General features: G+C 43.0%; 2 protein-coding genes across 2 annotated transcripts in view; both read left to right on the top strand.

Annotated features, from left to right (window-relative positions):
• LOC142046341 (uncharacterized) overlaps positions 1-24113 on the top strand; it is a 1049055-nt gene that overhangs the window by 125644 nt on the left and 899298 nt on the right. The window lies entirely within an intron of this gene.
• The window catches only part of ERP44 (endoplasmic reticulum protein 44), a 127572-nt gene that overhangs the window by 39453 nt on the left and 64006 nt on the right, over positions 1-24113 (top strand). Inside the window, exons 3-4 of the mRNA XM_032787140.2 lie at positions 6402-6441; positions 11777-11892. Of these exons, the coding sequence (XP_032643031.1) occupies positions 6402-6441; positions 11777-11892 (156 nt within the window). The remainder of the gene's footprint in view (positions 1-6401; positions 6442-11776; positions 11893-24113) is intronic.

The raw sequence follows: 24113 nt of genomic DNA, 5'->3' as shown, positions 1-24113 counted from the left end.
GAATTTATTGGCGCCACCCTGGACTCCACTCTTGCCAAAGCCTGTCTACCACTGCCACAATTCCAGACTATGGCAGCCATCATCCGGAGACTGCGAGGGACGCCGTTGACTTCAGTGCGCACTTGCCTCGCTCTCCTGGGCCATATGGCGGCCTGTACGTTCGTAACGAACTACGCCAAACTGCGCCTCTGGCCCCTCCAGTTGTGGCTCAACTCACAATACTGACCGGCCAGGGATCCTATGGACATGGTCGTCACCATTCCCCCGACCATCCTAGACTCCTTACAGTGGTGGCTGGATCCCGCCATGGTGTGTGCAGGGCTCCCGTTCCATCCGCCCCAGCCCTTGGCGTCCCTGACAACTGACGCATCATCCCTGGGTTGGGGGGCTCACCTCGGACCTCTGCACACCCAGGGCCTTTGGTCATCTCAAGAGCTGATCCTCCACATCAATGTCCGGGAGCTGAGAGCGGTCCGCCTCACTTGCCAGACATTCCGACAGCACTTACAGGGCCGTTGTGTGTCAGTATTCACTGACAACACAACGGCCATGCACTATATAAACAAGCAGGGCGGCACGAGGTCTTCACCCTTGTGTCAAGAAACCTTACGTCTTTGGGACTTCTGCATAGCCCACCCTATACACCTCATCGCGTCCTTTCTCCTGGAAGTTCGGAACACGCTGGCGGATCGCCTCAGCAGATCCTTCCTTTCCCACGAATGGTCACTTCGCCCGGACGTTGCTCTTTTGCTCTTCCGGAGGTGGGGGTTTCCCCTGATAGACCTCTTTGTGTCCCACGGGAACAGGAAATGCCACACGTTCTGCTCCTTTCAAGGCCTCTCACCGGGTTCAGTGGCGGACGCCTTCCTTATACCGTGGACGACGCACCTGCTCTATGCCTTCCCACCATTTCCACTCGTCCACAGGGTCCTACTGAAAGTACGCAGGGACAAAGCCCGCTTAATCATGATAGACCTATCCATAGCCGACCCTGTCCCCCTGCCTCTTCACCTGGACGTAATCACTCAGGACCACGACAAACTGCGTCACCCGGACCTTCAGTCCCTCCACCTCACAGCATGGCTCCTGAGTGGCTGACCCAGTCTGAGCTGCATTGCTCTGCCCCGGTGCAACAGGTGCTCCTGGGTAGCAGGAAGCCTTCCACTAGAGCGACATATTTGGCCAAGTTGAAGCGTTTCATGTGCTGGTGTGTGGAGCGGAACTTCCTTCCCACCGAGGTCTCCATTCCCAACATCTTGGAATACCTGTGGTCCCTCAAACAACAGGGCCTAGCGGTATCATCTCTGAGGATCCATTTGGCGGCCATCTCTACCTTTCACCCAGGGGAAAATGGCCGCTTGGTATTCTCACACCCGATGGTGTCTAGATTCCTTAAGGGCCTAAAGCGCCTTTACCCCCAGGTATGCAGCCCTACCCCTACATGGGACCTTAACCTGGTGCTGGCCAAACTCATGTCAGCCCCTTTCGAGCCATTAGCAACTTGCTCCCTTCTCTACCTCTCATGGAAAACCGCTTTCCTGGTGGCAATCACATCAGCGAGACGAGTCTCAGAGCTTCAGGCTCTCACGGTAGATCCCCCATATACTGTGTTCCACAGGGACAAGGTGCAGTTGCGACCGCATCCGGCCTTTCTCCCCAAAGTGGTATCAGCCTTCCATGTTAACCAGGAAATCTTCCTACCTGTTTTCTTTCCAAAGCCACATTCGTCTCCCAGGGAGCAACAGCTACACTCCCTAGACGTCCGTAGAGCGCTCGCTTTTTATATCGAGCGAACAAAGCCATTTCGCAGATCCCCCCAACTCTTTGTCGCGGTGGCTGAGCATGTCAAGGGCCTACCTGTCTCCTCACAGAGGATTTCCTCCTTGGTGACGTCATGCATCCGCACCTGTTACAACTTGGCTCATGTTCCATCGAGCCGCGTGACTGCGCACTCTACCAGGATTCAGGCCTCATCGACTGCTTTCCTCGCTCACGTGCCCATTCATGAAATTTGTCGCGCAGCTACCTGGTCCTTGGTCCGCACCTTTGTCTCCCACTATGCCCTGGTTCAGCAGTCTAGGGATGATGCAGCCTTCGGCTCCGCAGCGTTACGCTCTGCAACATCTCACTCCAACCCCATCGCCTAGGTAAGGCTTGGGAATCACCTAACTGGGATGGATATGAGCAATCACTCAAAGAAGAAAAGACGGTTACTCACCTTTGTAACTGTTGTTCTTCGAGATGTGTTGCTCATATCCATTCCAAACCTGTCCTCCTTCCCCTCTGTCGGAGTAGCCGGCAAGAAGGAACTGAGGAGCGGTCAGGTCAGCAGGGGTATATATCCAGCGCCATAGCGGTGCCACTCCAGGGGGTGACCTGCTGACCCACCGGAGTTGCTAGGGTAAAAATCTTCCGACAAACGTGCACGCGCGGCGCGTAACCTGACTGGAATGGATATGAGCAACACATCTCGAAGAACAACAGTTACAAAGGTGAGTAACCGTCTTTTTCCATTTTACTGTCACGCAGACAATTCTTTGTTTTTGCTTATGGATGTCAGCTCTTTTCCTTTCCTGATTTCAGTCACTGCCATTTGATCTGACAAGTATTCCCAGGGTATCTTCTTGGATCATGGTAGTATTAAACACTGTCTTTCAGGAAAAAAAGGAAATTCACTTCTCTCTTTCTGGAGAACTTTCTTGTTCAAGGATCTATACACAGAGAGAGCTTGACACAATTGCACAGTGTGATATGTTTTCTGTAGCACCTTGGGTACATGATACACACAGACACATGGTGCCAGGGAACTCAGTCACAGACTTGGGATGGTGATGAATACTGTCATGTACAAGCTCTCATCTCAGAACAATGTTAACAGAATATGAAAATAGCCATAATAGAAAAACAGTAGTGTCACAGAAACTAAATCCAATTCTGATTGAAGCCTTTTGAGAATGTGATCTCATACACAGGCATGCTTCAATGAAACAGAGTTCTCATGATGAGACCTATCCAGTAATTCTGCTGTCTCCTATATATTTTACCCAATCATATATGTTGGCAGAGTTCAAGGTTCCATTGTATATTCTCCATCCTTTCAACTGATGAGTACAGAGAATCAGGTCCAACCATTAGCAAACCAGGCAGAACTATCCTTAGGTCAGATGCCAGTTGGAGATAATGGAGGGGGCTCATTCAGGTCCCAGTTCAATCCAAGGAGAGCACAGCATACACTAGCTAGAGCTCATGGGGTCTTGGAGCAGTGTTCCTTCCATAGATAAGATTTGTTCCATTTTTGATAGTCAAAATGTCTGGTGTGGTTTACATAAACTAGGAAGAACATGGTCATTCTTACCCCAGAGAAAATTAACTTCTCCTGTCTTGGGTGAAACAAAATTTTCTGTCTCCATGTGTACTGTCTACTAAAGGGAAGATCAACTAACAGCAAGATTTACGTGGCAAAAGTCAGATTAAGCAAAGTGAAACCTGCACCTAGAAATGTCCTCACCCATTATAAATCATTTTGATGGGGGTGATGATTGACCTCTTTGCCTCTAGAAACAGCAGTAAAGTGCACTGTGGTCTCTCTGTGTGTCAGGACCCAGCATATGAGGTGGTGAATGACCTCTTGCAAAGCTAGGCAATGTCTCTGCTATATGTCTTCCCACCTCCACCACTGCTCCCAAGGACAGTAGAAAGGATAAGAAGGAGAGATCATAACTGTTTCTTTCTGGCTTAAGAGGCTATGGCTTTTAGGCCTGATTAATCTAGTATTGGACTTTCCAGTGTCTCTGTCTCGCAAAAGAGGTCTGCTGTTGCAAAATTCAGTCCTTTATCTGGGACCAGACAGGGTCAAAGTGGAAGTGATTATCACTATCTTGGATCCAAAAAGTCAATAAATAGAATTTACTGTACTGACTTGTGCAAAGTCCATAGTTCAACTGCTATGTTAAACAAGTGAACCATAGCCTTGAGTTCCTCCAGGAAGACTTTCTTGTGCATATATGAGTGTCTGAGCAAAAAGATGGTCTCTGTAGTATGATGTTAATGGCATGTTCAAAAAAAGGAATTTTTGTACAAATTCCAACATTAAATACTTCCTTAGAGTAGCAATTCTCATTCCAGCCCTAAGAGGAACTGGGCAGGATGTGAAGGGGAAGAGGAAGCTGGGACTGACTGGCAAAGGAGACTGGAAATAGGAGAGGTGTAGGAGATTCAGAGGAGAGATTGGGAGCCAGTCACAGGTCAGTTCACAGAGACAGGATGGGGAGCTCGGAATGGGAGAACTGCGACTGGTTGGGCAAGGGGACTTGGCCTGAGAGTTTGTGTGTGGTATGAGGAGAAACAGTGGGAACTGAGGAGAGGACATTGGAAGTGGGAGACACTGGAAGTGGGGAGGGGGAGACTGGTACTCAGGGGAGTCTAGGACTTCCTGGGTAAAAAGATGAGGAGCCATTGGTGGGAAGAGACAGAACTGGGCCGGCGACAGACTGGAGGGGACAGGACCGAAGGGGTAAAGCTTGAGCAGAATATACAAAATTATCTGAGCCCCCTAGAGTACACACTCTTGCAGACCTGGAATGGGGATTCCTGAGTGTCATCCTCTGTGTGAACTAACATTAGAGGGGGAAGAAATACTTTGCCAGTGGGTTTCACAGATACTTGTCAACAGCAGAACAGAGACAATGTGCTATTACTATCATGTGCTCCATCAGCTCCAGGAGCAGAGGTCTGTGTGGTGGATCAAAAAGCATTAACCCTGCTGCTGAACCATGTGAATGTCAATATGATGCCACATGATGGATTTTGTTTTTTCTTCAATTTGTTTTTTTTAAAACCTAGAAGATTACACATACAGCTATATTGAATAAACACATTTTGGTTGCAAAGTTGAGCACTCAGGAAATTCCAGAATAAAGGTTGCCGTGCAACTTTAATTTCACTCCCCGGAACATATGCATTATGATCGTCTAGAATTAATTTAATATTTTTTTATACAGCACCCTACCTCTTTCAGTGCACAGGATGGACCATGCTCTGGGAATGAATCAGGTTTGTGTGTCGAGACTTTTGTCTGTAGGGCCCCTGCCTCCTTGTTACAGAAGTTGAACAGTGTGTACTGAATGAAAATGGGATTGCAGGAAGAGAGAGGATGATAACATGGTTAAGACAGTTGAATGCTGCCCTGCACAACTGGATTCTATCCCTGCCTCAGCCACAGAGTTCTTATGTTATGCTGGGGAAATCACTTAAATCACGTATTTAACAGATGATTGCTAATCATGTGTTTCTTTTTTCTGAGTGCCTGACTTGAGACCCTGGGATCTCATTTGCAATCTCATTTGTGGAAGAGATGAGCACACTGTGTTGCAACTGAAGTCAATGGGAGCTGTGTTTTGGACATATAAAATTCTATATTATGCTAAGTACCACAGAAAATAAAATCATAGGCGTCTCAAACTGGGCACCCAAAATCTGTGGTTACTTTTGACCTTAATCTCGCTGTACCCCTTTTCCATCTGTAAAATGGAGATTTCTCCCCTTCTCTTCACAGGGGAGTTTTGGAGTTCATAAACGTTAACTACTTTAAGACTTGGATACCATAGCGATAAGCATAACAGAAAAACTCATTAGAAAATTAATAATTCTGACTTTAGGCCATAATTTAAATATCGTGCAGTAAATAAGGCCTAGGGCCATACATGGAACCATGAGGAGAAAATAAAATATTGAATGGCTGCTCATTAAGCGAGCATCATCCATTTTGTACACTAAATGAGATGGGGGCTTGTAGAAAAAATATATATTAATGTATAGAAGATTGTTTCGTAATGCACACACAGAATGGGACCAAATTAAGTTTTCATAGACAACCTTAATTCTGGCATTTCCTAAACTTTTTGAATGCTCAACATTGCAACCTAAATGTTAAATGTTCTTGTCATTTTGCGTGTGTATGTGTGCCCCTTTGTGTGTAATTTAACATCCCTCCTAAGTACCATATCCTTTGGTTTGGAGCAACTTGATAGAGGTCTACACACTTCTCACTTTTGTCTGTCACAGATGCTAAATGTTATTGATTTGTTGTTTAATTTTTTGTATCGAATGCAAAGAGCTTCGCTCTAATTGTCTAAATTTAGCTTGTTGACATTGTAAATACACTTGACATAATGGCACCCCTTCCCTTTCTCTTCCTTATAGATTGTAACCATTCACAGCAGTATTTTAGTTGACTCAACCCATTCACTAAGTTTGTAACAGCCACTGGATTGTAATCTCCATAACCTGGAAATTGTTGTTCTTGTTCTTTGTGTATGCTCTGGCCCAGATAGTCTCTGGTTTAAATGTTGCAACTAATGTTTGCATCAGAACATGACATTGTTTTATGTTTTTTTTTCCAGACAATGCTGATGTTGCTTTAGTTAATTTTTATGCTGATTGGTAAGTGTCAAAAGCTTTTCTACTTCATGTTAAAATCTCTGCATGTTGGAAATTGTCCTGTTCTGTCATAACACGTCTTATCATTCTAATCAAAGATACAATACTTGTCATTTTTCAAACCAGTTCTCACTGTTTTTCATATAAAAATACTTTACATGTATGCAGTATAGTGTGCTTCATCAAGACATCTGCCAGGGGGAAAAAATTGGTTTAATGATAGTGAATGGTAGTAAATATTTAATCAATATTACCATAACTTCTACAAAAAGCTGTTCTCTGAGGAGGGAAAATCCTCTTAAGTTTTTGGGCTCCTTTCTAATGAATGATAGTCTAAAACAGGGGTCGGCAACTTATGGTACGCGTGCCAATTTTTAATGACACACTGCTGCCTGCCGGGGTCCAGGCCGCCAGCGCTGCTCAGCCCACTGCCAAACGCAGGCCCGCAGTGTGCTGAATGGGGCCGGAGGCCGGGACCCCGGCAGGCAGCTGTGTGCCATTAAAAATCCTGCCTGGTCCGCTGTTCTCACCTCTCCCGCCGGCATTTGCACATGCTTTCCTGACCTCTGTCAATTCTGGCAGGAGGTTGTGTTTCCGGGTTAGCATGTCCATACCGCTACCTGGTGTCCGCGGAGTCTAAGTAGCCCCGCCAGCAGGGGCAGGAGGAGGGACCCTGCCCCACAGGAGTTGCAGTGCCCACGAGGCCTGTAAGTGGGGAAGAGTCCTGGGTCCTAGCTGTGCTGTCCATCCGCCCCCAGCATGGCCGGCCCCGCTCCCTGGACTCAGGCAGGCTGCCCCAGGGTTGGAGCCCTGGTGCCAGGATGAGCTTGGCTCTGTAATGGGGCAGGCCACATCGCACAGCCCAAACCCGAGCCCAGGGGCTGCTGCTCGCTGCCTGCTGGACCCTGGGAACAGCTGGGTTGTGCCTCTTTCCCCACTCCAGGTCACTGGACCTTGCTCCCCTCCAGCACTGAGGGCAGAACCCAGGAGTCCATAGCCCTACTCTCTGTCTGCCGCCACCACCACCACCTCGAACAACTAGAGCCCAGCTGAAAACCTAGGAATCCAGAGTCCTCGCTCCCAGTACTCCTCCCGTAAGCATCAGACACCAGCCCCTTCCCGGAGCCCAGGAATCCCAACTCCTACCCCGCTCCCCACTCTAGCGCCCCCACACCCTCCCCAACCCTCTGCCCTGATCCCCGCACCCCGCTCACACATGCCCAGCCCTTTGCCCTGACCCCTGCACTCCCTCACACACACACCCTGCTCTGACCCCTGCACCCCCTCACACAAACACTCAGCCCTGACTTCAGCACCCCCACACATACCCAGCTCCCCCACCCCATGCTCTGACTCCTGCACCCTCCTCTCTCACACCCAGCCCCCTGCTCTGACTCTTGCACCCCTCACATCGCCACCCCTCACCCTGAGCACCAAACGGGAGCTACTGCACCTCCCCCACCCCACACACATTCCCACCTGCACCCCTTGCACCAAATGGGAGCTGCCCAGGTAAGCGCTCCACACCCAAACCTCCTATAATAATATAATAATTGGAGATATACCAATCTCCTAGAGCTGGGAGGGACCTTGAAAGGTCATCGAGTCCAGCTCCCTGTCCTCCCTAGCAGGTCCAAGTACTAATTTTTGCCCCAGATCCCTAAGTGGCCACCTCAAGGATTGAACTCACAACCCTGGATTTAGCAGGCCAATGCTCAAACCACTGAGCTATCCCTCCTGCCCCAAGCCTGAGCCCCCTCCCTCTCTCCCTGATTCTAGCTCTTGTCAGACCCTACACTCCAACCCCCAGCCTGCTCCTTCATGCCCAGCCCTGTGCTCAGTGCACTCCCATCCTCAGCTCAGTGCAGAGAGAGAGGAAGAGAATGGGCTTGAACCAGGAAGGAGGTAGGGCTGGGTGCTCAGCCCAGTGCTGGTCTAGGGTCCTGGCTGCCGGCCCCACTCAGCCCGCGGAACTGCAGGCTGGCAGCGGACTGAGCGGGCCAATGGCTTAAGATCAGCATTTTAATTGAATTTTAAATGAAGCTTCTTAAACATTTTGAAAACCTTGTTTACTTTACATACGACAATAGTTTAGTTATATAATATAGAGAGAGACCTTCTAAAAAACGTTAAAATGTATTACTGGCACGCAAAACCTTTAGATTAGAGTGAATAAATGAAGACTTAGCACACCACTTCTGAAAGGTTGCTGATCTCTAGTCTAAAAGATATTATTTCTCTTTCTCCTCCCCCATCCCCAACAACAACAAAAAAAGGCATTAGAGAGTTACAATAGAAAATCAAGTCTTGTCTACTCTGGAAGATTATCAAAGTAGAAAATTAGTGATATTATGACATCCTAAGAGTCAAGAGGGTGAAACTTGAGCAGTTGAAGGGAAAGCATTTTTGGGTAGACTGGTTAAGCTTTTAAAACTCTTGTTAAAATTAATATGTTTAGTATTTTTCTGATTAATTACAAGAAAATCTCATTTCTGATAGAGCTCCCTTAAATACAATATGCTGATTTTTTTAAAAATTAAAAGGTGGTTCTGCTCCATTATTGATATTTATAAAGTCTTTTTTCAGCATTGGAGAAATTTACTGACTTCAGTGAAATCAACAATCTGAAAAGTGATGTTAAATATAGAAAATTATCATACTGGAAAAAGAAATTAATGTTTCTGTTACTGCTTTACATTTTAAGTGTCATTTGTAACTATTGTGGGTACATTATTTTCTGAAATTTTGTGAGACAAGATGTCCTCTTTAGCTCCAATGACTAATATTCATTTAAGGGAGAAGATATCTGTGTTAAATTCAAAACATCCTCACTCCTTCAGTTAAGGTTGGAGCGCTAACAATATGTATCCTGAGAAATCAGAGGTCTTCCAGGAAGATTAAACTTGGCATTCCTAAAGTAAAAATTAATTGGAAGAGACAAGCTTCATGTGTATCTCAGAAGGAAGCAAAAGCAGTTTTTAAAAATCCTTTTCAGATTTTATTTACTGATAAATCTTTCAACTGCTCTCAAGTGATTAAAATTATATTTGAAATGGATTTGGAAACATAAGATCCCATCTTTTTTATATATATTTATATAGTTGCCCCAATAATAATGCTGTCTATTTTCAGAGCACCGTGCAAATATCAGCTAATTAATTAATCTACAAAACCGTCCTATGATGTACTTTATTATCCCTATTTTAGAAATGGGTACAGTGAGATAAATTAAGTCACTCCGATTGACTATTTTCTAAACTTGTAATTGGAGTCTTTCCCCAGTGCTACAGAATTCCTGTCTTGGCAAATAATTGTAGTCATGCATCTAAGGGCTGGTCTACACTTGAAAGTTGTAAATTAAAGCACACTATCTGTTCTGGAATAACTCCATGTGGATATTCAGGAATAATTTTCATGTATAGACAAGCCCGAAGGGATGGTGTAACAAAACTTGTTTTAAAAAGCTAAGGCTTGATCTATACTTATATTTTGCTGGCATAGCTGTCAATGAGGAATGTAGAGAAATAACACCCTCTACCCAACGTAGCTATGTTGGCAAAAACCCTCGCATAGACACAATTATACCAGCACAAAAGTCCTTTTTGTTGGTATAGTTTATTCTGTTCAGAACACTGGCTTAAGAACCTCTACCAGCAAAAGACTCTTGCCAGTATAAGCACATCTGTGCTGGGGTTGGGGTTGCCACGATAGCTCTACTGACATATTTTTACTGGCAGACCTTCTGAAGTGTAGACAAGGCCTCAGTCTGTTTTATTTTTGGTGTAAAGTTTGCAAGTAGACAAGCCCTTAAGATTTCATTTTAAAACAAATATTTCTAGCCCTAGAAGATAGTCTTAAAAATGTGAACAGCGCAAACCAATGAACTGTTGCTGTAAACAATAGCTCTAGGAAGATAATCTGCCATTTATCTAAATGAGATGTTAACTCTGAAAAATATGATATCCACTTAATGTCAACGCTTCAATATTTCACTGTTTATTGTTTTAGTAGAAAAATACACTAACGTGCTAATCTGAAACAAGTTGCCCAGTTTCCTCTAACCAGCTGCCTCTGGGAGTGTCTACAATGCACATATACGTCGTCAATACAAAATTCTGCAGCATAACAAAAACAGAAAGCGTGGAGACAGTAGAAGATAAACTAAATTTAAGGCCAACATAAGTAATGGGTTTATTGTACTTACTGTAGTGTCTGTTTTAAGTTTTAATATAATGAAAATGTCTCCAAAGAGCCAAGGCTTTTATAACTTTTTTCCATCATGTCCCCCCCTTTTTCCTAAAGCAGAAGAGAGGCTCTCTCTCCAACACTTCACTTGAAAATTGGACATCACTGCAAGAAATGAACCATGGAATTCCCTAGCTGGGTACATGTTACCACACCATGATCTTAAATTCAAAATTTTAGTTTGAGATTTTAAATTCAGCCATCTAAGGCAATAAGTATCGTTATCAATACCATTTCCAATGAGAATCTGGTGGCACTGTTTATATGAGCTGACCACTTTAGCTGCAGATTACTTGAGTCATGAGAAACCCAGATAATCTTTTTGTTAATTTCACTTAGGGTAAAATAAGAGAGGAGAAGGAAGGAAACTTTGACTTTCTGAATAGAATTTACTTTCTGTGGACTTAAATGGATAGAAGAGCTTGGCATTCCTCAATTCTTCCATTTAGTGTGTGTGTTGTTTTTCAGCTGAATCTTACAGATGTCTTTTGTGAATGGTGTCATTCAATCATTTGTTGGGTTAATCACAAGTACATATTCCGTTTACTAACATTTTGCGTTATTTGAGTTTATTTTTTCCTTGTATAGGTGGAAATGTTACTGTGACTTTCATATGGCCTACCAACGAAGTCCTACACAAATACGTACTTGCATTTTGCACAAAGCCACCAGATCATATGCACATGCTAAAATACAAGAGAGCTATTTCATGAGCTTTTAAATGGGGATTGAGAAATTTATAAAATTGAGAAGTTAATAAAATTGAACATCTCAAAATTACAGCAAATATGGTGCATAAATTGCAGTACATTACAATCCATCATTTTCTTCTTGTGCTTCAAACCACTACAAAGTAATTTCCAAGGCATTGAAGGCATTGAAATGTGAAGGGGATGTCAATTTGTTCTTTGACATCACTTTAGTTATGTGATATTTTTTTCCTATCAGGAAAAAATGATTTGTATAACTGGTTATTCAGAAGATTGGTGTTCATAAAATCGATGTTCTACTAAATCACAATTTCTCACTGAGTCACCAATAAAAGTAAAATATTTGAAAATTGTTAATGTATTTGCTGTCTGATTGTCAACAGGTGTCGCTTCAGCCAAATGCTGCATCCCATCTTCGAGGAAGCTTCCAATGTCATTAAGGAAGAATATCCAGATAATAATCAAGTAGTGTTTGCCAGAGTAGACTGTGATCAGCACTGTAAGTAACTCAAAGTAAATCCTAATTTAGTCTGTTGTTTTATTTTAAAATGTCCATTAAGGAAAGAAGAGTTTTGGTAGCATCTTGCTGATAAAGGAAGCCTAATTAATTTCAATCTGACATATTGGCAAAACTATTAAAGAGCAGCTAGTGTGCAGTGAGGCCTCCACTGTAACTTAGATAGCCCTGGGGAAGCTGCCTGAGCTAGAGCAGCCTTTTCTCATCGTCTTGAGTGGCACTGCAGCCAAGAATTCCTGCCATGTTAAATCCCCCACCGCCTACCTACATGGGGTGGGGCTACGTAAGCTGTTTTTCACAATACTTTGCTAAGGCTTATAGGTTGAGTCCCTCCCTTTTTCAATATGAAAAATGGCTCCCCTGTTGGTGTTGCCATCAACAAGTGGTTGTCTTGCTTTTGAAAATATGGGAAGATGAGATGGTTTTATTCCAATAGTAAATAGCAAACCGGGAAGCTGAATTAAAAGCAGTAACGGGTGAAGTGTAAGCAATGTCTGTTGCGTCAGTGAAAGACAAAGGGGCAATCATGGAATTCTATTTCATTTATATTGCAAAATAACAGCTATTTTTTCTGTGCAATGCTCTACTTCCCCTTGGTCCATCAGCCATTTAGGGTTTGATCCTGTAGAATTTAGAGCACACACCTGAGAGGTGCTGAGCACTCCCTTCAGCATTAGGAGTTAATGGCATCTGGCATTTTTAAGGAAGTGCTCAACATCTTTTAAGGGTGCAACTAGTTTTTTATCCATGGGAAAAGTACATCCTGTTTTTCTGGAGCTGAAAATCCAAAGTAGTAACAATGTTTTAATGCTGTGTGCATTTAAGTCTCTTAGGCCTGGTCTACACTACGCGTTTAAACCGATTTTAGCAGCATTAAACTGATTTAACGCTGTACCCGTCCACACTACGAGGCCCTTTATACCGATATAAAGGGCTCTTTAAATTGGTTTCTGTACTCCCCAACGAGAGGAGTAGCGCTAAAATCGGTATTACCATATCGGATTAGGGTTAGTGTGGTCGCAAATTGACGGTATTGGCCTCTGGGCGATATCCCACAGTGCTTCACTGTGACCGCTCTGGACAGCAATCTGAACTCGGATGCAGTGGCCAGGTAAACAGGAAAAGCCCCGCTAAATTTTGATTTTCATTTCCTGTTTGCCCAGCGTGGAGCTCTGATCAGGCACAGGTGCGATATGTCCCAAATCAAAAAGAAAGTCTCTAAAGCTGACGTACGGGAGATACTTGGCATCTGATTCACTGTATTGGGAGACAAGTCTGTTCTATCAAAAGCTCAGTTACAGAAGACGAAATGCCAAAGCATGTGAAAAAAAAAATTCACAAGCTTAAACGTGTTGCACGTGCAAAAGCGTGAAAGGAAGCAGGAGCTGCAAAAGGGAACGCTCACGGAAGGGAGGGAAGGGGTAATGGAGGAGGATCGCTAGCTATCACCAACAAGTCCACAGCAGTCTCCGAAAAGGTATTTGCTTCTTGGCTGAGCTCATCCCAGCTGTAGGGTCAAACAATTGTCCGTCGTGTTCAGGGAATGCTCGTACAATTACACCCCACCCAGACCCTGCACGTGAAAAGAAAAGGGAAAGAAGTTTCTTGACTTCTATTCAATGGTCACCTCGTCTAATGAAATGCTGCTGGTAGATGAGCGATGCATGCAGCAGTGAAGAGCAGTATGCGCTCCTCTCCCTCCGGGTGGCAGACAGTGCCAATATGACTGAGATATCTCATGTTAGTACAACCATCAGCCAATGATGGCGCCGCTCGGCCCTCGAGTGAGGCTGGGGGGGCGCATGAAGTAAAAATAGAATGATACGCCGTAATTCCAGATGAGATGGTACAAATTGAACGGACTGGTAACCTGTCTCATCATAGGCAACTGGAGCTGATCTCATCAGCCCCTCCCTTTCCTAGGTAAAGAAAAGATTCTGTATCTGCCTGGATATCATAGCAGCAGCCATGCCTGGGCTCCTCTCCTCATCCTGTTAATTGTCTGCCTGGACTGTATGCCCCGGAGGCTCCCTCCCCTCATTTATTCGACTAACAAGTCTCGTTGTCTATATCTGCATTCTTACTATCTCATGACACAATATGGGGGGACATGCGCACGGTAGCCCAGGAAGGTTGGAGGAGGGGAAGCAACGGGCGGGGTGTTGTCAGGGGCACCCCCAGTAAAATGCGTAGCTCATCATTTCTGTGGGATCTGACACAGAGAACCTGTTGCTCTCTGATACACTGGTTCTCTAGTTACACTTCCCGAATTCTAGGGCAGGATGAGCCTATTTTTTAGAACTATAAAGGAGGATTGACTCGGGGAGCATCCCCAGTTTGCTTTTGCACCCCGGCTGATCTCAGCCAACGGGGCACCCATGATAGTAGGCAGACATACAGAGGGACAGATAACCGTCTTCATTGCCAATTTATACCCCAGCAGCAGACGTTAAAGAGAACAATCGATACTCGTCTCTGCTATAATGCAACGCAAATGAATACTGTGTGTGTAGCAGTGGAGTATCCAGCTCTTCCTCAGATCCAGTAACATCACCGATGACTGTAAAAAAAAAAAACAAAAAAAAAAAGTCATGAAACGGGCTCTCATGTGCCGGCTATAGGCGTCATGCCAAGGAAAAAGGGCGCGGAATGATTGTCTCCTTGCTCCAGATAAGGGAACTTGACTGACAATCAATTACCACAGAACCAACCGCCGACACAAAGATTTTGCCCAATCAAGCCATGGGCTATCTACCCCGAAATTCTAAGGGGCGGGAGAGGATGCGTGGGACACTATGGGATACCGCTCGAAAAGCTACCCCAGGAACGCTCCCGGAAATCGATGCTAGCCTCGGACCATGGACGCACACCGCTGAATTAATGTGCTTAGTGTGGCCGCGTGCACTCGACTTTATACAATCTGTTTTATAAAACCGGTTTATGTAAAATCGGAATAATCCCGTAGTGTAGACGTACCCCTAGGTTGTATAGCTCTAGATAAAAAAGCTTTTACCTGTTAACATGAATAAGTGTGCGCATATCTCTGAGTTGACACTGATACTTTAAATTACTATTGCCTTTTTTGCTGTTTTGACCATGAAACTGGAGCTTTTCCCTGTAAAGTGTGTGACTTTCTTTTGGCAGTAAAGTTTCTTTACTGTTCTTGTAGATTTAGTAATGACTAAATAGCCAGCATCAATATCTTCCACTCAGAAGCCATTATTTATGCTCTTTTTGTTTTGAATATTCTAATTCTTCCCACAGATAGTGTCCCAACAGTTAAAAGCACCTGTCTTGTGTTCTTGAAGGAAGTCTCAAGTATGAACACTATATGTTTGGGGCAGACTGTATCAGTTGAGTGTATTAGATATAAAATAAGATGGTTCTTCAAACTGTCTGGAGTGGGCAAATAGACTCAATTTTTGTTTTCTGCAAAGGTATCCACAAGGCCAATTATAATCACAAAACATTTAAATGACTTCTGGATTGAATTTTTGCATCACTGAGTGTCAGAATCTTTCTGGGATGTCCTCAGCTTTAAAAGATCTATGACACTCTATTTCCTTAATAGGCAGCTTTGAAGTATTCAGTTGGCTTTGTGCATCAGGGTGGAGGGAATCTGTTGAGGCACCGCAGTAAACGTCAGAGCATAACCATTCTTGATGGACAAATTAAATTAGGCATGCAATAACTCAGTGGTCCCCCACCTTTTTGTCTGGCAGGCGCCAGACGAAGGAGCATGGCGGTGGTCAAGCATCTGCCGAAATGCCGCCAAAATTCATGCTCGATCACCAGCCAGGACATGGGTGCATTTAGATGCCCCTACAGGCGCCATGGCTCCTGTGGGTTGGGGACCCCTGCAATAACTGAAATCTCTCATTTCTCTGAGCAGCCATCCTCCTCTGTGTGTGTGTGTGTGTGTGTGTGTGTGTTTTTTAATTCTTGTGCAGAATTTGCTACAGCTGCTTGTAGTATTTCCAGAGCCACAGCGGAATGTAATTCTCCAGTGTACTTCATGGAGTATGTCTTTATCTTACTTGGCTAATTTGTTACTTCACATAATCACACCACTGCTGATGGAAGAAGAACATTTTTTCTGCTAAACTTCTGCTATCTGGAACAGCCTTTCTAGAATCGTAGAACTTAAAACATCAATAATATATTTTAGGTTTTATCCCCATGCCTTGTTGACTGATGAACCTCTCTTGCCATTCCCTTCACCCTTTCTCTTTCCTCTCCCCTCACCTCCTACCACTCTCCCTTGCTGTCTTCTGGCACTTCCCCTAAAAACACTAAATATCATTCTATATTGTGCTATGACGCATGCCTGGCAGTAATAAGCAAGAGCAGACTACAAAGTATTGAGATTTATCATCAGTACTAGTCTCTGGAAAACAAAATTTACAAGTAAATAATTCAGTTAGTAATTCTCCCTGAAAGTGTATTATTTAAAAAAAAAAAATTGTCAAACACATAATCTTTGCTGGAATTTTCCTACTGTCTTACTATCTGGTAGCTGCATTATATATCTATTCTGCTAAATGTTTAAATGCAAGTTCAGTCATTTGATTAACCTGTTCATCAGAAACTTGTTTACTTTATTGTACTTGCTTTGTATCAGAGTAACAGTGGCTCACTGTCACTTTCAACATTTACATTAATATTATCTCAAAAAAAGTTCTTGAACTAGTCAAACCAACTTATTTATAAAAGTAAATCTATATGTTTTTTCCTTTTGAATTAATATTCTGATTACTGGTCAAAGTAAATTCACTAAACTTTGGAAAGTTAGTAAGCAATCTGGCTGACGGTTTTGTGTGTGTGTTTTGTTTTGTGGCTTTTTTGTTTGAGTTTTTTTGTTTTGTTTTAGGTTAGTTATTGACTTTATAGGATTTTGGATGTTACATTTGTTTTCAAGATATGGAAAACTCTGAAGGGTGGAGCTCATGCTGTCTGTAGCTAAGGTTACATTAACTCTTTATATAAGCCTCTACTTAGTTTCATTTTAAATGTTAGGGCTGAAACTTTTCTGTGTTTACTCTTTGCCTAAAGTTGAAACTTTTGAGCCATTTTCAAGAACGACATTGGAGAAAAGTCAGTAGTTCTGCTAATAATTTTTTTCAACTTCTTTTTGAACTTTTGCACCTCCATATTTAGAAGTAGAGGTTTGAAATTTAACCGGAGGATATAGTCTTGGGGTTAAAAGTGCCTTTTCCTATCCCGGAAAAAATGTACCCAGTTTGAGTGGAGTTATAAGCCTCTGAAAATGCCATTTGCAAACATTCAGTAGAGTTTAAGAGGCTTGTTACTTAATTTCTGAACATGATAACTGCATTGAGCATTTTTCTAGCCTCTGCTGAGCCTGCTGCATGGTAAACACAGGTCTACAGAGTCCGGATGGAGGTCTGGGTGGTGGTGATGCCTCAGCAGCAGCACTGCCCTTTTCGGTCTAAGAGAGGTTGGACTGGGTTGAGAGCCAGGAAGAGTGCATGAGTTTGTGTCAGCTCTTCCAAAGGCTGGTATTACTTGCGTGCTCTTCCTTCCAAGCATGTCTTATTGAGCCATGGTCTCATGTCCCTCCCTTAGGAGGCAGACAAATCACTTCTCATTTTACAGATTGTGCAAGATCACCTCTGGCAAAGCTAGAAATAAAACCCTGGTCTCTAGCATGACAGACCTAAGCAGTGCTTGAATTATGGGAGAATGTGGGGGGAGATGGGTTACGGCTTTTAGGGGCTACCTCACTTGTCTCACTTCTGTGTTATGATCCCTTTACTTCTCACTACTGTTTAAATTTAAAGCCAGCCACTTGACGTTCATGGCCCCACTACTTTTTTCCCTTAATTTGAGTACTAGACCTAAATCTCATCCGCTAAGCAGTCCTGCCTTTCTGAATGACGGTGGCAAATAATGTTGTTGTTAATGCTGTTTGAAGTCATAAGACCACACTCAGCTCCAGAATCAGGAGTGGAGCCAGGATTCCTGATTCCCAGGATTCCTCTGTTGTCTAGTAAATAGTTATGTACTCCACTGGCAAAACATACATTGCATGAAGAACCTTAATTCTGGCATTTTCTAACATATGAGTGCTTAATTTGGCAACCTTTTTACATGATTATAAGATAGTAATTAGTATGTAATAGTATATTTAATGTGTATTACTATATTCAAGGAATTACTAGGTTATGTATATTTTTAATATTATATAACCTTTCTAGTATAAAAAGTCATAGGCCAGTACTGTCTATTTTTGATTGGATTAACAATTTCTGTTTCTATATTTGTGTTGCATGATTTCAGGTTCTTTAGCACTGTTAGTACAGGAATATTGTTGTAGAGGTGATGAATTGTTTGCACTGGAAACTACCTTTTTTCTTTTGAAATCAAATCTCTGCAGGGAGCCCAGATAGCTGCTCTCAGACCTCTCTAAATAGCATTCAGAATGGTCAACCTGGCATAGATACCTTTCATTTGATGCACTCTTATTCAAGTGCACTGTAGGTCCCAGCATCTCACACCAGCCTCTGAGGCAAAGCAAATTAAAGAGAATTATTGATGCTCTGCAAAACGTTTGATGCTTAATGACAAAACCATCATTCTGTCTGCCCTCACAGCCAATATAAAGATATTCTGCCAGAGACTGATATTTATCGTCTTGATGTGATTTAAAAAAATTTAAAATTTGTTTTAATGTAGTATTAATATTTTGTATATATTACATTTTAAACTGATTCATGTGTAGTGTGAAAATATTAAGTTAAAATGAGTATGTTTAGTCTTTTCTTTCAAGAGTATGCTGAAGACTAATTCACATTATTTAGTGTGCCTAAACTAGTACTCCGACCTCAGTTACCAACATCACCAGTTTCTAGGTGCCATCTGCTTGGAAATTCATGTAATATAATAAGCTGTCAACCTACCTATCTTCTAAATTAATACTTAGAAAATGCCATACTGGTTATGAAAGATCTGTGGGTTCATCCAAACTTGCTGCATATTGATTAAAAAAATAACTTTTTTTCTGGGCAGCCATACAGTAATAAACCCACGGTGATATTTTTTCATGATAACAAAAATTTACATCATGCTGTCCCTCCTGTATGTTCTGTTCTTGCAAAGGAGAAGGGGGTGTATTGCAATATATAAGAATTCAGAGCATAAGTCAATTTTTAACTAATGGGAGTTAGGAAGATGCCTTCCAGAACTGATTGCTGCAGGAATTCTTGCACCTTCCTCTGAAGCATCTAGTACTGGCCACTGTCAGAGTGAAGGTACTGTGCTAATGGATCACTGTGACAATTCCTTGATTACTGTGTGTTAAATATTTCTCTTCAAGTAGATATGAAGTTATTGCCATTAGTGTGGCTCGCATTGTAAGTGAAAATAAGGGTCATATGATGGTCTGACGCTGAAAATGTGCGCGGATCCAACTCTGTCTTCTACTTGCAATTTGGATTTTTAATTCTTTTCTGATCTAAAAGAAACTGGAAAGAATGAAAGTGGCATCAGTTCAGTGAGAGAGCAAAATAGGAGTAGAAGAAGGAAAGAGATAGCAAGTATCTCAAATATGGAAACACTACTGAGGCAAATTGTGGAGTCTCTTCTTCTAGTGTCTCTAGTAAATAAATGTAAAGTCCTTCTGGCACTAGAACGCCTGCTTGCTTGCTCATAGCAAGTCTGGATTTAAAGTTAACTCTATTAAGATAATATCTGTACAGATCACTCCCTCCACCCGCCCCCACCTTTTCATTGTTTTGAACCAGAATTTCTGAAAGGGTTTGGTTCTGTCACAATAGTAACAGCTTTTTAAACACCCTTTCTACATAATCTGGCTTTACCAGGCAATACAATGAGGTTTCAGGAAGCAATTTAGATGGATAATGCTCTGACTCAGATTAAATTTAGAATCCACCTTGGGTAAGAGCTTGGGGTGAGGAGGGTATGTCCATGATCCTTGCTAGTACCAAGTTCTGGCCACGAGCTAGGTAATTTAACTGGCAAGTATGGAGGGAACATCACTTTAAAGAAATACTTCATGAAAGGATAAGTGAAATGCCTCTTGTATGGAAGAGCAGCAGACACCAATGGCTCTTGAGTGAATATTAACTATGGGGAAATAGGATTCTTCTTCAGTAGATCCAGCCATGTATGCTACTTAGGTATGTGCGCTTCTGATACACCAGAGCCAGAGAACTGTATCTAAGAGCACCCATAGGGGCAGCAATCACAACCTGCAGCCATACCTTTTTCTTGTGTGTAGTAGTTAGTAGTACCTTAAGCTAAGTTTAGTGTTAGTATAGTATTAGTTAGAATAGCTGGTTGCCCTATATCATGCTCTCACTAGGGTTCAAGCATTGTCCATCATGTTTAGGGGCCATCCCCAAAAACAGTCCCTACGCAAGCTGTTGCTTGTATCTCAGTGAAGGATATGTCAGAGTCATGCTCCATCTGCAAGTTGTTCACAAACAGGACTCAGATGGTGAATGACTTGCAACTAAAACTGCACCGGCTGTTACCAAGGCCTCATGTAACTTGCTATCACCTTCAGATCCAGCAAGTGATGCTGCTCTGCACTTGGGCTCCATCATTTCCCTCAAGCAGAAGAAGGGTCATTCTCCCTCCCCTGGTACGGCGAGGAATAGGTCCCATAAAACAAATTAGGATCATTCCAGGACACTGGGACACTCCCTCATTTTCTAAGAGGAGTGCTAACTGGCATTGTTCTCCCTCCAGCACATGAGATGGAGTGGTTCCATCTAACTGCTCCCTGGTACTGATCCAAGAGCAGTGACAGCCCATACTGTCGAATCTAGTTCCAGCCTTGGAACGTCTGCTGAGTCCAGTACAGATTACATCAGCACCAGTCTCCATACCAGCAGTATATCAGGTGACGACAGACCTGCTTTGCCTCTTAGTCCCAGACTCTCCACTGGTTCAAGACTTTGCTGGGGCCATGGCTTCACCTGCATCATCTTCCCGCAATGTCATTGTCTTAGTGGCAGATCACATTGTCAAATTTGGTACCAACCATAGCCTCGGTATTGACGCCTCTCCCAGTACTGTATGGGAGTGTGTTTCATTCAGTGCTGATCCCCCATACCTTTTTGGCTCTGATGCTGCCCCCATATTGGGTTTCAGGTGAGCCTGAATTTGCCCTGTCAGGTCTGACTCACCCACTGTCATCACAGAAATTCTGAGACTTCTCAAGATCAAGGCTGGGGTTGTATTCATCCTCGTCGTATAGGTGCCAGAGAACACCCTCCGATCACCATCGGTACCGAGATTGGCATCTGTCCCACGGCTGGAACTGGGGCTCTTAGCCTGGTGCCTTATCTGTATGATCAGTAGCCTCCTTGCAAAGCTCCTCAGTCTCTGAAGTCCCATTCCTAAACCCACTCCAGAGCAAGATCACCAGTCCTGATGGTGGCTCCCTCTCTTAAACCACCTCAGCTGCAAGTGACCACTTAGCCTATTCTTCCTGGACCTCCACGGCTCTTCCAGCCAGATCCTGTGGTACAAGAACAGGATCCGTCATTGGCACAGCAAACCACCTCCTTGTCCTTCCTGGACAAGTCTACTGTGCTGAAATCTTCCTCTCTTTTGGTGCCCAAGAACTTTGAGATGTATCAAGACCTCCTGAGGCATATGGCCGCTGTCTTGGGTAACCCGGTAGAATTCCTGCAGGAGAATACACACAAACTGCTGGATGGTCTCCAATCATCACCTCTGGGGAGACTAGCCATCCTGATAAAAGAGGCTCTTTTGGAGCCTGCAGATGCCCTCAGGAATACCCCAACTTCATTGTCTCCCATGACAAGGTATTTGAAAAAACTGTACTTCGTTCCTATGCAGAGTTTGGGGGTTTCTACTCCCTCCTATATCTCTGGTGGTAACTGCAGCAAATGACAGGGCATAGCAGGGGAGGCATAAGTCCACTTCTAAGGACAGGCCAAGACGATGAACTTAATGGGGAGGAAGCTTTATACTCCCATTTCCCTGCAAATGCGCACTGTGAAGCAGCAGGCGTTGCTCTCTGAATATGACTTTGTCAATTGGACAGCCGTGTTTGAGTTCACAGACAAGTTGCCAGAAACCTCCAGGGAAGAGTTTCTATAAACTATTTTTGTTCATCTTGACTTGTTCAACTATAATCTTCCAGAAAATTCTCCATGCCAGCTATGAGAAGAGCTAATGCCAATGCATAGCTGTGTTGTCTATCAGGATTTTAATGCTTTTTCCTTTGACCAAAGGCACTGGAAGCCAGTCTTATGGCATCTATTTGTTTATTAGGAATATGATTTTTCAGTTTTGTGAGGGGCCATGAACTGCAAAATGACATCCTGATCCCTTCTCAGCAGAATACTTCTGTTACTTTCATGAGAGATGGGAAGGACTGAGTAATGGTTACTTCGCTAGAACAGTGTAGTAGGAGGCAACTTCAGTAGTATGTCCTGGGGTGAGTGAAGAGAACTGTGGACCATTTATATAGTCATGTGAATTTGGGCACCCCGGAAGGTGGCTCATTCTTAACTTCACAAGTTAAAATTTTTAAATTTAAAGTTTTGAATCTGTTAAACCTAAGATGCTTAGGAAATGTCTGAGCAAATCTATTGGCTGAGCTCCCTACCATGAAGGTCTGTTCCAGTGTGATCCTGAGCAAGAATGGATTCAGTCTTCCTTGAGTCTAAGCTGGAGAAGAGAAGTTTGTTTTTTCCTTTGACCCTGAGCTCTGTCATCTTAAATAGAGAAGTGATGTGAAAAGCCTGACTCACTCTCTGAGAAGACTTGGTTCTGATGAGCCTGACTTAATTGTGGCTGTACATGTTGCCATGGGAAACAAAGAGAAACAGCCACCAATGCCAGATGCTTAAAGAAGCAGACCATCTTGCTTTGGATATAGCTGTTGCTCAGCTTGCATATGAGGGGCTTTCTGGGAGGCTGCCTCATTAAGATATGTAAGTGTCACACAAAAGCTGTGTTCCAAGCCAATCCTGCTGACTGACAGATTTGCCAACCATATGTCATATGGAGTGTGATACTTTTGATAACTTTATTCTGAAGATCCAAAACTGGGCAAAGCCTTTCCTTTTTCCTCCCTCCTTCTCTACTTAATATCAAGTGTAAACTTTTCCTCTGGAGGACTTTGAAAACTGTTGTTTGTTCCTTACTGTAGCATGGAGACAACTTCTTTCCCTTCAGCAGTTTCTAAGGAGAAGGGTTTATAGAAAAAAATGGTGAAAGATGTGGAGAAGGAACTGAACTGAATTTAAGGGCATAACCTTTTCTGTAGTCTCTAGGATCTATGTTTGTGGAATTTCATTCTGCTGCAAAACAGGATGGGCAGTTTGCAAAAGAATGGAAAGGACTGAATTTGAGATGTCTGAGCATTGCTGATAAGTGATTTGAAGCCTCAGCATAATGCATGGCTCAAATTATTGAACTGTTTAGGAAATCTGTGTTCTTGTGAATCTCTCAAAACCAGTTTTAATTGTATTCTTAGAAATCTGAAGTGATAGGCTTTCATTATATCTTGAGCGTAACTTGTTCATATACAACATGTCAAATACATTGTTTGTCATTTTAAAGAAAATATGAAATGATGGCTGGAATGTGGGACATTTTGGGGTTTTTTTTTTTATTCCCTGGTTACTCCTACCTGCATCAAGTGCCAGTATAGAATATTATTGGTCCGAAAATGAGCATTGAGAATGTCTGGGAATATTTTAAAATTTAATTTAGGATATACTATAACAAATGTGATCTCTGAATAAATTCAAACAATATAAAATGCAAATATATGATGTATTTCCAATTTTATAAGGAGTATATTTTTGTAGTAGCTCTGCTTGTGTTAGCTCTACCTGTATCAAATGCCACGGTTTAATAAAATATTTAGGATGTACTCTATTTGACTTCTGAATGAGTGCAAACAGTTTTTCATGTACTTGCATTTTATATTCCCTAAAAGATGGTTTTCAAATACATATTTGTGTAGGACTGCCTTCTGCATGTGTTAGCTCTCCCTTCATCTCAGTGCAATTTATAAAGAGTATAAGTTCTGACTTATGACTGAATTCAAACACTACTTCATGAAAATGTACTTTAATTATAATTTTTATGCGAATTTAGTGCTCAACAAACATTCTGACCTGATAGTCCTGGCGACATGAATCTCTGTCTCACAGACATGCAGACAGACAGAG

Source organism: Chelonoidis abingdonii, chromosome 2 (assembly GCF_003597395.2).
Source record: "Chelonoidis abingdonii isolate Lonesome George chromosome 2, CheloAbing_2.0, whole genome shotgun sequence".
Lineage (NCBI taxonomy): Eukaryota > Metazoa > Chordata > Testudines > Testudinidae > Chelonoidis > Chelonoidis abingdonii.
This window is presented reverse-complemented; position numbering and strand designations above follow the sequence as displayed.